We start from the raw sequence: 16,916 nt of genomic DNA, 5'->3' as shown, positions 1-16,916 counted from the left end.
GAAGTACAGCTCCGACTAAGCTAATAGCCAATAAGTAACACCGACTAGCTAATAATAGTCAATTGAAGGACAACTCCAACTAGCTAATAACCAATAAGTCAACTGAAATATAACTCCGACTAGCTAATAAGCCAATAAATGAGCTAATACAATATATCAATAAGAATGTTAGAAGTTCTGAGTCACAATTCCATGGGTTGTTGAACTAAAACAATAAATATGAACTTACCTATTTCATTGAGACTCAAAAACGAAATCGTGAAAACATTCATATTTTGTATAATAGATCAAAAATGGAACCTTTGATTCCCTCAACAGTTCACTTTACATAAGGATTCCCTCAACATTGTTGAGGGCTTTCTTTACAACCTTGAACTTCTCTACATTAACTTTATTACCCTTAATCATATACTCTTTAATGAAGAACAACATACCGCTTCGAAGAGGCTCGAGCTCAGGGTTAATAGCGACTCGAGTGAACGCGTTCCAAATCAACTTGTCAGGACGTTCAAAGATCGAATCAAACATCATACGGAAATGCATGATCCTCTTTGGAGTAAGAAGCATGATATCACTCAGATCCACAGACTTCAAAACTGCGAGGGAGAGAGTATACGAAGCAATCATCTCGGCCGTGAATCTCGCAAGATTCATCGACCTAACAAGCTGCATCGTTTCCAATTCTTTGAAGTGATCCCATAGGCAATACTGTGGCGAAGAAGTGTGACAGAGTCAAAAAGGTGATAATAATTTCACAAACGTATCGAAGTTCGATCGACAAAACAAGTTTAGACCAAAGAAAAACGAAACGAAAAGAATAATTTACCTGTAACGTAAACTTATGGTTTTTTTCGTGCTCACACAGTTTGGAAGCTAGAATAGTGTAGTACTTGTTAAACACTTTCTCCTGTAAGCAGCAGTCCACAAGAACCCTCATTATCTCCCTGTCCTGTAGGATTATGAGAGATAGTGTCAACAGAATAGAACAGATGAGATGAGACGAGACGAACAAAATTTTCAATATATTCTACAAACCTGCTTTCCAGATAAATCCAATCTTAAAAGCTTTTCAAATGCATCAACATAATCGTCTCCACTCATTATAATACAGAATATTGCCTTTCTAGCATCTGTATTCATTCTCTGTGCAGCTGCAAGTTGAAGCATTTTTTGAGCTTCAAGAACCTCGGTGTCGATCGTGCTGGCAAACTCTGTAATGTTTTCTGATGTTGTCATTACATCTCCAGTTAACCACCACTGTCCCTTCTTGTCGGGATCGAGCAGCTTTTTCCATTTTATGCCTCTAATTATTATGTCTTCTACTCCTAACTGAAAACAAATAATTAAAGGAGCAAAAGGTCAGACAGGAATCACACTGTTTTTCTATAGATATCATGACTGACAAGGCAAGGTTACATAGCTCGAGCGTAGAATCTCGCTCTTTCTTTAAATATATATACATACACTACCCAACTTCTCATGTCCTTTCTATGTCTAACGCATCTTAAGGCTTGTCAACTGACTCCAAATAGAGTAAACCATGAGTTAGCCTAGTAACATTAGTAGATGCAAAAGGAAGTAAAAGGGCTTTTCTTGGGAGAATATACCAAAACTCATGGTGTGTAACAGCCCAAGCTCAAGCTAGCCCAAGCTGTGGTAGATATTGTCCTCTAGGGAAAGACCCAAGCTGTGGTAGATATTGTCCTCTAGGGAAAGACCCAAGCTGTGTGGTAGATATTGTCCTCTCTGGACTTAACCTTCTGGGCTTCCCCTCAAGGAATGTTTCGTTCCCCTCTCCAACCGACGTGGGATCTCACATGGTGGCTACTTAATATATTAAAATATCGAGTCTAGAACGAGCAAGTACTTAGCAAGTTAAGCTCTACACTAAAAAATAGGGTAACCTACATAGAAGCAAGTCAATGAAATAGAAGAGAAAGACCTTGTGTAGCCATTTCTTTATCCGCGTATGGTTTGCAGGATCGTCCTTGGGTTTCTTCTTGTTATTCTTGATGTCACATATAGTCTCGAGCATGAACTCCATCTGCATCCATCCACATTATAATCTTACAAAGATTCAAACAAATAAAACAAAGGGTAAACCAAATAATATTACATATACAAACTCACTCTCTTTCCATTGATGTTTTGTTGATCATCTCGTGAGGCCGCCTTCACCTCATTAACCTTACTTTGAACACTCACAATGAAATTCTTCATTGCACAAGGATCATCACCCCTTATTTTCATTCCACAGCCTATCAAATTAGAATTAACAATGTTTCAGTAATATAACAATTAACACTAGTGAGAGATCGACAAACTCGATATCAGCTTACATTGTAGAACTGTTAGGATGGTGGACACGTCGATTTCTGTCAATCGCTTGCTCAGTATAATCAGAAAATCATAGATCAGATCACTGAAAAGCATCAAAAGATACAATAATGCGTATTACAAAGATGTGGATATATGCATTGTATAATGAAATATACAAAATAATCTGCATATTTACGTACCTAGCACAAGCTTCAAACACACACAAATAGGAAAGCAATAGTGTAAGATTCCGTAAAGAAAGATTATCTTCTTTCCGGTATTCTTCCTGAAAAAGATATATGATTTTCTTAATAATTCTCAAAATTTAAATCAAACATTTAAGGACGTATTCAGGTGGTGGCAGCCTCACCTCAAATGTGTTAGCAAGAGAGGCCATGAGTCTTGCGCTAAAGTCCGAACCAACCAAACAACCCATACCTGCAACAAAAGCCGCGAAAACAGCAGCATACCTTACACAAGAAACAAACAAGTTAGGGTAAATTAACAAGCCAAAAAGTGGTAAGGGAAGGTTGATAACAATATTAACAGACACTCAACTGTTCATTGCCACGAGGACCGCGCGAACAAGATGCCAGAACCTCCTCACTAATAATTTGAGAAGCAATGCTGCGTGAAATAGACTGCAAAAATTGATACATCACAATTAATTCCATATTTGGTAACATTCCACGGACACCTTTCCTAATGATAATCAAAATTTGATATGAACAAACAAGAAAGTTAAAAGAAAATATCATACGTGATAGACAGTAGACATTTCCCCTGTTACTGATTCCACATTTGATTCGGAAAGCCTGTTTAAAAGACCTGAAAAATTCGAAAAATTGCAGATTATATTTGAAATTGAAGAACATGCAGGGAAAAAAATTGGAGCAATAATCATAAAAGCTACCCACCTCGAACACGCCTGCGGAGTTGAGTATGATCTTCAGGCTCCGTTCCTTTGTGCAATCTCAAGTTAGGAGCAATATATTTTTGGGGCTTGACATGAAGTTTTTGTACCTCAACCTGTGCAGCACAAGGGGATTCCACACCATCATCATTAGTAACTTGATGTTGTCCTGACATCTTTTTCTTCCGTTTTTTACTTTTCTCTAAAGTTTCTTCCACTTCACCATCGCCCACGCTTGCTTTCTCAATTTCACTCTCTGGAGATTGTTCTAACAAATTCCTTTTCTTCTCCTTCTTATTCAAAGCCTTGTTCTTCCTACTTCGCCCAACTGCAAACTCTTTAGAAAAGGGAAGTTCGTCTTCCCCAGGAGAATCAACAATCGAAGGGAGTCCTTCAAATAACACATTCATACCATCTTCTACTCCCCTTAACTTTCCAGCCTTGACCTTTAGTTTCTGTGCAAATTTTCTTTCTAATTCTAAGTCCTCCTCAGCGGACAATCGATGGTTCTGCATGCCCATCTCCATATCTAAATACTCTTCGAACTTCGTTTTCGCCTTGGTTCGAGACCGGAGTTTCAAATCCTCCTTCCCCATTCTCGCCGTCCTCATTCTAGCTCCACACTAAACCTAGTTCCATTTGCATTTTGAGAACAATTCAGAATATGCATTTTGAAATCATTGAATGATCAATGAAAAACCATGCGAAAACAAAGAGTGAAAGAGGAGGAGAGTACCTTGCTTTGAAGTTGGTGATAACCTTTGCGTCTGTCCGGCCGGCGAAACCAGAGTAAAGAAACTAGAAGACCTTTGTGTCTGTAAGGAATAGGGGGTATGGGGTTGGAGAAGTGAAGCGGAAGAATGAGCGCGAGAGCGAGAGCGAGCTAGAGTCTGCCCTAATTTGATAGCGGCGATGATTTTTATATTAAAGTGATTCAGAGTAATTGACGTTGAAATGCGGCGCAGTTGAGAGAGGTACAAGATACGTGTTCGCATGCTTGGCTACAAAACGACCAACTAACAAACCCCAAGTTGTGTCGAAAAATCTAGAAACCTTAACTTTCGGCCCATTGGGATTTATCAGCCCAACAGATACGTGTAGCCCAATTAACCTTAACTTACGGCCCATTGGGATTATATCAGCCCAACAGATACGTGTAGCCCAATTAACCTTAACTTACGGCCCATTGGGATTAAAAGAGATCCTTTTCTTTTTCTTTTATTTTTTACTTTAAAAATTTTAATACATATTTGATAGTATATTTAAAAATGATGTTGAAGCTATTTATATTAGCAAACTAATTAATTAATGAACACAAACTTATAAAAACTATTTTAATTTAATAATAACAAATACGTTATAACGTGAGAGAACGAATTCAGGAGGGGTATAGAAATCTCTACATAATAGATGCATTTTAAAATATATAGACCGTACACAATAAAATAATAATTTTCTTTTTTATTTTGAATTTGGGACAAAAACTCTTAAAATTTATATTTTATTTTAGGTGCAAAAACTCTTAAAATTTAAATTAAATCTCCAACTTCTTTGAATTTAAATTTTCAATAGAATCTCTCCAACATAATTCCAATTTTACATTAAATAAATGTTTGAGATAAATCTAAACAATTTAAATTAAAAATATCTCTCTAATTTCAAAATCATAATTATATAATTTTATAATTTTATTAAATATAATTTATTCAATTTAGTGGTTAAAAATTTTCAATTCAATTCTCTAATAATTTTAAAGTATATCTTTTTTCCTAAGAGTAATGTGGTTTTAGTGGTTTTATATCAATTATAAAAATTGTTTCGTTCTCTCCTACATATACATACACATATACATGCATATACATATACATATATATATATATATATATAGAAAAAGGTTTAGATTTATAGAAGTTTGCCAAAGTTAGATTTTGGGTAGTGGTGTGGCTGACATCTTTGTCACACAATATTAAATAGTGGGTGTGTGACACTAAAGTAAGCTATTTATGAACAAAAGGCACTCCTTTTTGACTCATCTTTCACTATTACATAATTCTTCTTCTATTTCTTTTCAAACTTGCTTTCAACCATTTGCTTTGTTTTCTTTACATATATTTCCCTTATTAACCTTCTCGACCCTCCGACCAAGCACGCTTGTCTAAAGGAAACATAAAATCGAGCTCCCGATTCGAGTAACGTTTCTTCAACTTATTCATTAAGTAATTTAAGCAATGCATAATTTGTTTTTATGAAGAATTTGGCAACCTGCTGTTCGAGTACTTACAAGTCATATTTTGTTGTATTAACGCAATAATTTGTATACTCCAACCGATATTTAGGGTTTAGGATTCAACTTAAATGTTACGTGATAGTCACTTGGCGAAACGTACACTCTATATTTCGGTTTATTCTATTGTTCTCAGTCTACGTATCAACCTACTTATCATACCAAAAGATCTGACACGAGTCATTTTAGTAGTTACATTTGTATCATCTCAATTTGTAACGAGTCGTGTTCAATGTCTTAACTCAATATTTTGTCATTTCAATCATCATGATAGTTGCGATACGAGAAACGGGTAGCTCATTAAACACGACAATTTATGACTCTAATTTATCACACGAGATGTTAAGAGGTCGTTAGAAAACTCTAATTCTCCTTCACATTAAGTAAAGCATAAAAGAAAAGTGTCTGAATAAAGCTGCTTGGCCAAGAGGTTAAGCACAACACAAATTTAAAGACCATAAGACAATCATCCTATCATCTCCATACTTCATCTTTACCCCTTTTTCTTCCACCGGAGACAGCTCTCTCTGTAATTCACATGGCCGCCGGCCATCTGAGGAAGCTGATCGTCGAAGTCGTGGATGCTCGCAGTCTCTTGCCCAAAGACAAACATGGAACCTCGAGTCCTTACGCGGTGGTCAGCTACTATGGCCAGCGGAAGCAAACAGCGACCGCGGTCCGGGACTTGAACCCGACATGGAATGAGGTTCTTGAATTCAATGTTGGGCCGCCGTCGAGCGTGTTTGGGGATGTTTTGGAGCTTGATGTGATCCATGATCGGAGCTACGGACCGACGCTTAGGAGCTACTTTATGGGGCGGATTAGGCTGAGTTCCATGCAATTTGTGAAGAAAGGGGAGGAAGCTTTGATTTATTTTCATTTGGAGAAAAAAAGCCTCTTTAGTTGGGTTCAAGGAGAGATTGGTTTGAGGATTTATTACTCAGATGGGATTGCGCAGCCGCCTTCTCCTCCGCCGCCGCCGGTTGAGGAAGGCGGCGCTGTTAATTCTGTCGAGGAGTCACTACCGGCGATAAGATCAGAGGCAGAGTCAAACCAATCCCCTGCTTTGAAACAACAAGGTGAATTTGAACATTAAATTTTATATTTTATTTTTTAATTTCATATTAAATCTTTAATTACTGTGAATTCAATTTTTTGGTCATATTTTAAACAGATGGCGGGGAACCCATCGGCGAAACTCCGACCAGTAATGGCAGAGAAGCTTCAGCAGCAGAAATTCCGGCCATTGATGCCACTGCAGCTTCGGTAGCTGAAACTCCGGCCGTTGATGAGACTGCAGCAGAAGAAATTCCGGCCAGTAATGGCAGAGAAGATTCGGCAGCAGAAACTCCGACCGGTGATGGCATTGCAGCTTCTGTAGCTGAAAGTCCGGCCGGTGATGGTACTGCAGCTTTGGCAGCTGAAACTCCGGCCGGTGATGGTACTGCAGCTTCGGCAGCAGAAACTCCGGCCGGTGATGATGCTGCAGCTTTGGCAGCTGAATCTCCGACCGTTGAGAGTACTACTCCGGTAGAAACTGCAGCTTCTGCTGCTAAAACGCCGCCGTTTGAATCCCACCCACCACCGCCGGTAAAGTCACCGGGAGATGATCAAATTCAAACGATACCACCGGCGTTTGCGCCAAAGCCAATCAAAAGACCGGCGGCAGTATCAAGTTACACACTGAAGTCAGAAGAAGGTCAAACAATCGAACGGTCCACATTCGATCTCGTTGAGAAGATGTACTACCTCTTTGTGCGAGTAGTAAAAGCACGCGCACTTGCCACTAGCAACCGTCCGATCGTTAAAATCGAAGCATTCGGTGAACGCATCACATCAGAGCCAGCCAAAAATAGCCACGTGTTCGAGTGGGATCAGACTTTTGCATTTAGCCGCAAAGCAGCAGATTCCGCCTCCATAATGGAAATTTCTGTCTGGGACACAGAAAACGGTGTCGTATCATCACCATCCGACGTGGACAAAGGCAATTTCTTAGGTGGCTTGTGTTTCGAGGTGTCAGATATTCTCCTGCGGGACCAACCCCACATTCCCCTGGCCCCACAATGGTACAGATTAGAAACGGAAATAAACGACGTCGCTTTTGGCGGGTATTTAATGTTGGCCACGTGGATAGGTACGCAAGCGGATGACGCGTTTAACGAGGCAGTGAAGACAGACGCCGCTGGGAAGTTCAACTCTAGAGCAAAAATTTACCAATCGCCGAAGCTTTGGTATCTACGCGCCACCGTCATCGAAGCCCAAGACGTCGTTCCGATCACCGCCGTGAAAGAAGCTTCGTTTCAAGTCAGAGCCCAACTGGGTTTTCAAGTTTCGGTAACCAGACCCGCCGTGACTCAAAACGGAGCTCCGTCGTGGAACGAGGATTTACTCTTTGTCGCCGCCGAGCCGATGACCGACCACTTGGTCTTCACCCTTGAGAGTCGCCGTAGCTCGAAATATCCAGCTGCCGTGGGGTTCGTTAGAATCCCACTCACCGAAATCGAGCGGCGCGTGGATGATCGGATAGTGACGGCGCGGTGGTGCACACTTGCTGGTCTGGTGGAAGAGAAGGAATCGTCGTACAAGGGAAGGATTCATCTGAGGTTATGTTTTGACGGTGGGTATCACGTGATGGATGAGGCGGCGCACGTGAGCAGTGACTATCGCCCGACAGCTAGGCAGCTGTGGAAGCCGTCGGTGGGTTTGATCGAGATCGGTGTGATTGGGTGTAAGAATTTGGTCCCGATGAAGTCGACGGCGGCTGGAAAAGGCTCCACCGACGCGTACTGTGTAGCCAAGTACGGATCGAAGTGGGTCCGAACCCGGACGGTTTGCAACAGTTTTGACCCGAAATGGAACGAGCAGTACACGTGGCAGGTATATACATATAAAAGCTACTTTTGTTCAAATATTTTTGAAATTGACTACTAACAATTTTAGTCCTATAAATATTTTATTTTTTAATAAAGTATTTTTTAACTTTTCTTTCTTAAATATAGTTTATGAAAATAATTGTTTTTTTTAACTTTAATAATAATATTAATGAAGAAAAATATTTTACTAAATATCATACATACATATATTACTTATTTAAATATTATTAAAAAAATTCATATGAAAAATCGAATAAATACTTTTTTTCTATAATATTTGTATTTAAATTCTATTTGCTTTTTATTAGCCCTTTTTATCTATAAAATTAATTTTAATTTTTAGAAACAATTAAAAATTAAATTTAAATATTTAATATCAAAAGTGGAAAAAAATAAATAAAATAATTAAAAATTAACCATAAAATTCTGTTTCTAACAGGTTTACGACCCATGTACGGTTTTGACCATCGGAGTTTTCGACAGCACAGAGGAACCCAAAACCGACGGTTCAACCGAACCGGATCGGCCCGATTCACTAATCGGCCAAGTCCGAATCCGAATCTCTACACTGAAAACCGGAAAGGTGTACAGAAATTTCTACCCTCTCTTACTTCTCTCCGCCGCCGGCTCCAAGAAAATGGGCGAACTGGAAATCGCCGTTAGATTTGTCCGAACGGCGCCGCAGTTCGATTTCATCCACGTGTATTCGCAGCCACTGCTGCCGTTGATGCACCACGTGAAGCCCCTCGGAATCCGGCAACAGGAACAGCTCCGGATCGCGGCGGTGGAGACGGTTGTCGGCCATCTCTCGAGATCGGAGCCGCCACTCCGGCGAGAGATCATTCTATTCATGCTCGACCCCGAATCGCACGGCTTTAGCATGCGGAAAGTCCGAGCAAATTGGTACAGAATCATCAACGTAGCCAACACGGTGATCGCCGCCGTGAAATGGGTCGACGACACCCGATCGTGGCAGAATCCGGCTTCCACGATTCTCGTCCACGTGCTTCTGATGATTCTAATCTGGTTTCCCGATCTCATCATTCCGACAGTTTCATTCTACGCGTTCTTCACTAGCGCGTGGAACTACAAATTCCGGTCACGGGATCTTTTCCCGCATTTTGATTCGAAGCTATCGATGGCCGACACCGTCGAAATGGACGAACTGGATGAGGAGTTCGACGGCATGCCGAGCACGAGGTTGCCGGAAGTTGTACGGAAGAGGTATGATAAGTTGAGAGCAATTGGGGCGCGTGTGCAGCACTTATTGGGGGATTTGGCGACTCAAGCCGAGCGCGTGCAGGCATTGGTGACATGGCAAGATCCACGCGCCACCGGGATTTTCACAGCAATATGCTTTGCAGTGGCGGTGGTCCTGTATGTGGTGCCATTGAGAATGGTGGCGGTGGCGTGTGGGTTTTATTACCTCCGGCACCCAGTTTTTCGAGTCCGGTTGCCGTCTTCGGCTGTCAACTTCTTTAAAAGGATTCCGTGTTTATCGGACCGATTAATGTAGGCTGTGGGATTTGGAGTATTGAAATTAATAGTTAATATTATTAAATATAAAAAAAAATTATATTTATTGTATTTGATATATTAAATATTAAAATAATAAAAGTATATTTTATATCTATAAAATTTAAATTATTTAAATATATATTGGAATATGTTATAATATTTAAAATTCCTATAATAAGATCTTTAGGTTGAGACGAATTGATCTATTGTTTAAGGATATATAAGTTATCTTTTTCAACCATCGAAACTTAAATTTTTAGTTTTTCTTCAGAGTGCCCAGAATTCAAAATTGGAATTTGGTATTTGATATCCATAGTATTTTCTTATATACCATGTGACATGATCACGTACTTTCCGCTCCTAAGATTGAAAATTATCCCAACAGATCAATATGAGTTATATTTTGTTCACTCACATACCTTTTATGAAAAATTTCAAGAGTTTAGCAAACGCAGGATTAAGCTGAGTAAAACTCGTTTAATCTTGAAATTCCTATGACTTGTATAGATAGTAACTTTCAATTTTTTTTTTTTTTTTTTTTTAAGAAGTGGCCCAAGTCTTATTAACCTGTCTTTAGTTTACTCATTAATTTATTTTAGAATTTATAAAAAAAATTAAATCTAAGTTATGTCATATACGTCATTTAAAAAAAATTGGTGGGATGTGAGGTTCCACGTCAGTGGAAACGAAATATTCATGTAAAAACCTCTCTCCAGTAGATACATTTTAAAACTGTAAGGCTGACGACAATAAGTAACGAGTTAAAGCTGATATTTGTTACCGATGGGCTTGAACGGTTAGAAATGATATCAATAGCAGTGAAATGACTAGTAAATAACATACCAAATTTAAAGGATTTTAAATTGTGAGGGTAATGGAAAAGCAGCCATGGAGTTCCTGTTTATGTCGGCCATTAATCTTTTTTTCCTTTTTATTTTCATATATATATATATATATATATTATTTTTAATATATTTATTTGTTCGGATAATACCATCCACTGAAAAATAATAACAATTATGTCTTATTTAATTTTTTTTCTTTAATTATTTTCATATATATATATAAAATATATTTATTTATTCGGATATAATCATCTACTTTTAACATAATAATTGATGTTTTATTTAATAAACGCGTTCATTTTATATTTTTAATATATAATAGAAATATTTGTCATTTTCTAGTGGTCATATACTAATTTTTTTTAATATAGATCATGGTAGATATTAGAGGTATTCATATATGATCTGAAAACTCGAACAGACTAGACTACGCAATCTAAAAATTAGGTTGAATTTTGATTGGTTAACGATTGATTTTTTTTTTTTATGGAATCAACTCAACTAACTTAAAAATAAAGTTACAACCCAAATCAATTCTACGTGCTTTATTTTTAATATTAATATAAAAATGAATAATATTTAATTTTTATAATTTAATTGAATATTTAATAATTGAATTTTATTAATTCAAACAAATAATTTTTTTTAAAAATAAATAAAAATAACCCGACAAGTAGTCTCGTGTAACATACTTGTACTAGACAAGTTCACTATCTTCCAGCTGGCTCTTCTTTCCAATGGGGTATGTTTTGACAGCTATTTTTCTTTTTTCTTTTTTTTTTAAAATAAATTTTAACTCATAAATCTTACATATTCTTAATCTATTATAACTTTAAAATTCAAAGTTTAAAGTTTTACTAATGAATTAACTTACATTATCTCATAATTATTTTTAACCATTTTTATTTTATTACATTTAAAATAAATTCAAAATATAATTTTATATTAGTGATCGTTTTGCGAGAATTATGTATAAGTAGGGTTTAAAACGACATTATAATAAAGGTTTAAATGGACGATATTGTAGTTATTATAAAGATTACGAAGAACGTTTTGAATAATTTTTTTGCTCATAATAGAAACTATATGTGTCTTAATTTAAAAAGAAATTGTGGGTCGTTACATTGTTGAACACTTTTAAAATAACAACTTGATACATGTTAGGTCTAATTCTAATCATAGTCCAATTCAAATAAGATAATGTGGATTGTCCGAGAATAATTAGTCTTCCATTACAGTTTACTATATGTATCATATTTGACCCTTGATCATAGACTAATATCGTGTATCCATTTATTGTTCTTTCCATTTCATTTGTAATCTATTTGATTCTGTAAATGATTATAAATAGAGAATGTTTCCCATCATTTAGGTGCGGTGGTTTTAGTAACCCTGATCATTTGTTCTTCACGGCTTCCGAGTTCGCTTATCATCTTCTTCCTTTCAACACTCCAATCCATATAAGCAACGGGTCAAATATAATGTATATAGTAAACCGAAATGAAAGATTAAATATCAACATGACAAACGAAAACCGAACAAAATATTACATAGAAAGAAGAACATAGCATGGCTTTATAACAAACTATGGGGACAACCATGAAGAACATGCAAGAAAAAACGGAAACATAGAGATTACTCAACACTAACGATTTCAAGTTATTCGAATTTTTATATATCTTCATAGAAATACTTCTTGAAACCATCCATATGCCTTGCTTGTAACCGTATCGCTACTATGAGTGACCCATCATCTGATGGCCCCACCATTATGTACGACTTTCCATCGATGTTTAATGTTGCTGGCCCGAAGTAACTCGGTCGTCCCCAGCCAAAATCTGCCTCATAAAACGGCAATGATATCCAACTCCCTATTGAAAGATTAGGGTTACCCCAGAACGAAGCCTTGACTAGAACTTTAGAGTGGAATGATGTTCTCAACCAGCTAATGTCGTCTTGCCCTGCTAGATAGTCTACCACTGATTGTGCATATTCGCCAGTCATCTTCCATGTTCCTTCTCTTACCTTTCCTGCAGCATAGCTCAATGGTTGAGACATCAATTCACCGAATTCGCACTCCGGTGTTAAGACGACGAAAGATGAGTTCCCTGAAAAGTTTTCTGGGATGGGTGGCTGCATCCGTCTTCTTACATCAATAGGGATACGAATCACCGTCGGCTGACGACTCTCGCCGGTATTGCGAGCCTTGCATGCACAAACCCACATGTGTCCGGTAATAGCCTCAAATCGAGAGTACGGCCGTGGTTGTACTTCATCAGCCACGCCCATGGTTTGATTGGTTAGGTTTGAATTTGCTTTTTTTTTCAGTTTTTCAATTTGTTCTTTAGTAAGTTTGAGCAATGCCGATGTGGTTTCTTGCTTTGCCTCCTCCTATTAAGAAATAACAATGTGCGATCTCATATGTCTGTTTAACCCATAAAATCGAGTCTTCATAAGGACTCACCTAAATGAGGTGAGAAAACTTCGTTTTGGGTGAGAAACGAAAAGAAATTTCCATCCATTAACACAACAGAGCTGGAGATGAAAATCATACTCTCTGTCCTTGACCTCATCTGGATTCACATTCGTCGTTTTATATATATATATATATTAAAATAGGAAACTATATATATTTCTTTCTTTATATACTTTTGAATAAGTAAATAAATTAATATGTATTTTTTAAGCATAATCTATTATACTATAATATTAAATTTTAAGCTTTTAAAAATTATGTTAAAAATCGTGTGGTCATATTCCATTGACTAAAAAACCTTACCTCAGGGTTGGAGCTGCCAAGGATAACTGGGGGTGGTTTAGTAAATTCAATGTGGTCGAACCGCGGCGGACGCAGCGGCTTCTCCGGCATCAGAAACTTCCGGTCATGCAACGGCTGCAAAATAGTCTCCACCGTCTTCTCTCCACGCGCCATACTCGCCCACGAGTTAATGAACGTGATGGCGGAGGCGCCATCCACCACCGTATGACAATTAGCTACGCCAATTACAACCCCACCGCAGCTGAATCTCGTCACCTGAAATAGAAGCAACGGCAGCTCTTCGATCGGAGAATTGTAATCCACGGTGGGGATGAGTTGTCTTACAGCATCCGACGGTGCAAAGTCACCGTAATCTTCCAGCTTGGCGTCGGTGGAAGCTTCAACGAATAGGACTCCAGCAGCGCAGCAGTCAAGCTCGAGGCGGCCGCCAGGGAGCCAGTGGAGACGCCCGGCGAGAGGGTAGTAAGGGACGAGGATTTGGCTGAGGGAGGTTTTTAAGGACTCGACCGCGACGACCTCAGTTGCCGGGGATTTGTAGACGTAGATGGTGGGGAGGTGAGTCCATGCCCTGTATTGGTCGCACTCGGAGAAGGAGAACGTGCCGGTGGGAGTAGGGTGGCTGGGGACCACGGTGGAGGAGGAATGGATGGTTATAGACGCCATTCACGATGGTTTTCAAGACCTTGGATTGGAAGCTACCCTTTATATAAGCAAACATTAACATTATCGTAAAATGCAATATTATAAATATAAAAGCAAAACTAACCTTTACGATTATATTCTAACTCGACATGGGTCATTACAAATGGTATCACGGTAGTATCTTTTCTAGTAAGATATGGTTTGAAAACGAACCAAAGTCGGAATTGGTAAGCATGTCACGTTTGAATACACGATAAATATATGAATGAACTGAGCTCACATTTAAATAAGAGTGAAGAAATGTTTAAATGATTGAAACTTCGTTGATAAAATTTTTTTTGGAATATAATCTTCACTTAGTATCCCAAAAAGACATAACATGTCGGGTCCATTAAATGTCCCCATCTAACATTTGAAAAGATAATGAATTAATAATAATAATAATAATGTGTGGTGGATAAAAAGTGGGTTGTTGTGTGAAAGAAGCAAAACTAAAACATCGTGGCAACTTATATAACACATATTAAGATGGTATGCATTAAATTTGCAAGTATAAATGATGTCGGTGAATTAATTCTACGAAATATATATATTAAATTAATAAAAATACTTAAATATTTTTAAAATTATAAAATAAAAAATGTTTTAAAAATACTAACTTTTAAAATTATAAAAAAGTTAAAAAATTAATTAATTTTTCTCTCGATTTTGTGGCTTCGTCGAACATCAAGCAAGATGTGTCTTCGTCAACGCATCACTTGTGGGGAATCTAAGTTTGTTTGGCAACACGTCACTGTCTGCGTGTGCATGTTCAATCATTTGCGACACAACCTACTTGCCTCAACACTATGCCAAATCATTTGGCCTTAACATTGCCTCTACTCGGAGCCAAGGTCTCTCTCTATACAATGTCGTACCCCATCATGTCATATTGGTTTTCAATTAACTTGACTCATATGTCTTGATGTCATCTTCAGTCACGGGGTGTCGTCGACTATCGCAACTCACTCGGTTATGCCATCGAGAACGGGTTCATATGTCGTTCGTAATATCGAGATATCTCAAACATCTATTCATCCGAGTTCTATTGAGACATTGGATCCTCTTGTGTCCATGTATATCAGTTACGGATTTCATTCTAGATAATGGTGTATGATTCAACCTTCGACACATGGCTGTTGGGGCATAATACCAGAACACCAATGCTGCCTAGTACTGTTCTTGAAAACCCATCTCAAAGGAAGTCGCTTCAGACGCTCGTCTCGTAACGCTCACTCTCATTGTGACACATGTATGTGCCACAGAATAACTCACTTAGGCCACAAGACCCAAAAGTGGTGGAAAACTGACACCATGCCTCCCCCAAGGTACATTTTGAGGCATTTTCAATCTGGTTGGTATAGACATCGTTTTGGCAAACAAACATACAGTGTCATGGAGCGTCTAATTGAAACCAAATTTTTCGAACTTTCATATTTCATATGTACGAACTTGATTCCAGAATCGCATGTCCAATTTTCTTTCGGAACCTCAACTTTCAAAGATAAGACTTAGGGCTCTACTCGACCCTTTAACAAACCTATCTATGACACCCAAATCTACTTATTACCTTTGTTCTACTTATTCCTTGTTCTATCTTCAATGTTTACTTTGTCTGGTGTGTTGGATGATGCACCATCCTCCTTAGTCGCATCATGACATTCTTCTATATTAGCCATCGTGCGGCCGAATGGGCACCTCTTGAAGGTCGTTGTTTCGCTTGTCTCGACATGAGAGTCACAACCTACTCTCTTCCTAGCATGGTTGAAAAATAAAAATATTTGGGTAACAACTATTTAAACACTTTCTAATTAATTCAAATCAAAGTTCAATAGAAGAAGTTAAGACAAAAACAAATTATTTTTATTATTTTATAACTATTTTATTTTCTATAATTAATTTTTTTTTTCTATAGTAAATATTCGAATCAGTCCAATTCAACCGAATGTAATTGTAAAGAATCTGTAAGTCAACCAATATAAGTTTAGAACCTAACTCAATCCAAATTTTTGTACTAGTCCAAGCCCACGATTAGCCTCACAGTTTTAAGACATGTTCGTTAGGGTGATGTTTCAAGCCCTCTCCAACGAACATAGATCTCACACCCTTATAATAAATGTTTGTTTTCTTTTCCTCTCCAACTGATGTGGGATCTCACAATTCATTTCCCTTGGGGCCCAGCATCCTTGTTGGTACACCGTCCGGTGCCTAGCTCTAATACCATTTATAATGACTCAAGTCTACCACTAACAAATATTGTCTGCTTCAGCCTATTAAGTATCATCGTTAGCCTCACGATTTTAAAACGCGTTTGTTAAAGAAATGTTTTGTTACCTCTCCAACTATCGTGGGGTCATCACATTTTTTCGAGTTATCCAATTTTTTGAACTTCCCTAATAATTAGCTTGACATGCCCAAAGCTAATAAATGTGAAAATACTAGTTTGGTTTAGCTTTGAATGTTGATTAAAGCTTGAACGTGGCCATTTTTAATACTCTATTAAAAATTTTGGGACCACTATGGGCGTGATTCATTTATTTGGATTAAAATGACAACAAAAGCTATCGTAAAGATTGGATTTGGTTAGATTTTTTCTGATTTGGATCGAGTTAAATTTTCTGAAAAAATGGAAAACTCAATCCAATTCGGAAGTTGACATTTGTTTGGTCGGGCCAACTAGACCAATCTAAAACAGGGTTACAAC

General features: G+C 37.8%; 3 protein-coding genes across 5 annotated transcripts; 1 reads left to right on the top strand and 2 right to left on the bottom strand.

Moving 5' to 3' along the window:
• Nucleotides 1–253: 253 nt before the first annotated feature.
• Nucleotides 254–4,186, bottom strand: LOC111465951 (nucleolar MIF4G domain-containing protein 1-like). The gene is made up of 12 exons (XM_023110447.1): nt 3,969–4,186; nt 3,237–3,861; nt 3,080–3,147; nt 2,878–2,960; nt 2,690–2,789; nt 2,520–2,605; nt 2,340–2,422; nt 2,131–2,258; nt 1,943–2,044; nt 1,036–1,329; nt 827–949; nt 254–708 (listed from the first exon to the last, which is right to left on the bottom strand). Exons 2-12 carry the CDS (start codon nt 3,841–3,843, stop codon nt 325–327), a joined length of 2,058 nt encoding a protein of 685 aa, XP_022966215.1. The 5' UTR covers nt 3,844–3,861; nt 3,969–4,186; the 3' UTR covers nt 254–324.
• Nucleotides 4,187–5,888: 1,702 nt separating this feature from the next.
• On the top strand, nt 5,889–9,955 carry LOC111465911 (protein QUIRKY). Of its 2 annotated transcripts, XM_023110378.1 has the most exons (4): nt 5,889–6,595; nt 6,691–6,987; nt 7,027–8,393; nt 8,829–9,955. In XM_023110378.1, the coding sequence occupies exons 1-4, from the start codon at nt 6,055–6,057 to the stop codon at nt 9,903–9,905; spliced, it is 3,282 nt and encodes a 1,093-aa protein (XP_022966146.1). In that variant the 5' UTR covers nt 5,889–6,054; the 3' UTR covers nt 9,906–9,955. The 2 variants fall into 2 exon arrangements, with proteins under 2 accessions (XP_022966146.1, XP_022966145.1); XM_023110377.1 differs by having other exon boundaries at nt 6,691–8,393.
• Nucleotides 9,956–12,282: 2,327 nt separating this feature from the next.
• LOC111466005 (spermidine hydroxycinnamoyl transferase-like) lies at nt 12,283–14,231 on the bottom strand. 2 transcript variants are annotated; one of them, XM_023110538.1, is made up of 2 exons: nt 13,532–14,231; nt 12,283–13,140 (listed from the first exon to the last, which is right to left on the bottom strand). In XM_023110538.1, the coding sequence occupies exons 1-2, from the start codon at nt 14,192–14,194 to the stop codon at nt 12,424–12,426; spliced, it is 1,380 nt and encodes a 459-aa protein (XP_022966306.1). In that variant the 5' UTR covers nt 14,195–14,231; the 3' UTR covers nt 12,283–12,423. The 2 variants fall into 2 exon arrangements, with proteins under 2 accessions (XP_022966306.1, XP_022966304.1); XM_023110536.1 differs by having other exon boundaries at nt 12,284–13,143.
• Nucleotides 14,232–16,916: the final 2,685 nt, after the last annotated feature.

The sequence above is a fragment of the Cucurbita maxima genome, unplaced genomic scaffold, assembly GCF_002738345.1.
Source record: "Cucurbita maxima cultivar Rimu unplaced genomic scaffold, Cmax_1.0 Cma_Scf00030, whole genome shotgun sequence".
Taxonomy (NCBI): domain Eukaryota; kingdom Viridiplantae; phylum Streptophyta; class Magnoliopsida; order Cucurbitales; family Cucurbitaceae; genus Cucurbita; species Cucurbita maxima.
The sequence above is the reverse complement of the archived record's forward strand: the minus strand, read 5'-3'. Positions and strand labels throughout refer to the sequence as shown.

What these genes read in the sequence shown, in the direction of transcription:
- LOC111465951 (XM_023110447.1), bottom strand. Translation starts at nt 3,843, where the DNA reads ATGAGGACGGCGAGAATGGGGAAGGAGGATTTGAAACTCCGGTCTCGA. An exon ending in GTGTTTGAAGCTTGTGCTAG is followed by an intron (nt 2,423 to 2,519) that starts GTACGTAAATAT and finishes GATGCTTTTCAG; the next exon opens with TGATCTGATCTATGATTTTC. An exon ending in ACCATAAGTTTACGTTACAG is followed by an intron (nt 709 to 826) that starts GTAAATTATTCT and finishes TCTTCGCCACAG; the next exon opens with TATTGCCTATGGGATCACTT.
- LOC111466005 (XM_023110536.1), bottom strand. Translation starts at nt 14,194, where the DNA reads ATGGCGTCTATAACCATCCATTCCTCCTCCACCGTGGTCCCCAGCCAC. An exon ending in TTGGCAGCTCCAACCCTGAG is followed by an intron (nt 13,144 to 13,531) that starts GTAAGGTTTTTT and finishes ATTTCTTAATAG; the next exon opens with GAGGAGGCAAAGCAAGAAAC.
- LOC111465911 (XM_023110377.1), top strand. Translation starts at nt 6,055, where the DNA reads ATGGCCGCCGGCCATCTGAGGAAGCTGATCGTCGAAGTCGTGGATGCT. An exon ending in CCCTGCTTTGAAACAACAAG is followed by an intron (nt 6,596 to 6,690) that starts GTGAATTTGAAC and finishes TATTTTAAACAG; the next exon opens with ATGGCGGGGAACCCATCGGC. An exon ending in ACGAGCAGTACACGTGGCAG is followed by an intron (nt 8,394 to 8,828) that starts GTATATACATAT and finishes TGTTTCTAACAG; the next exon opens with GTTTACGACCCATGTACGGT.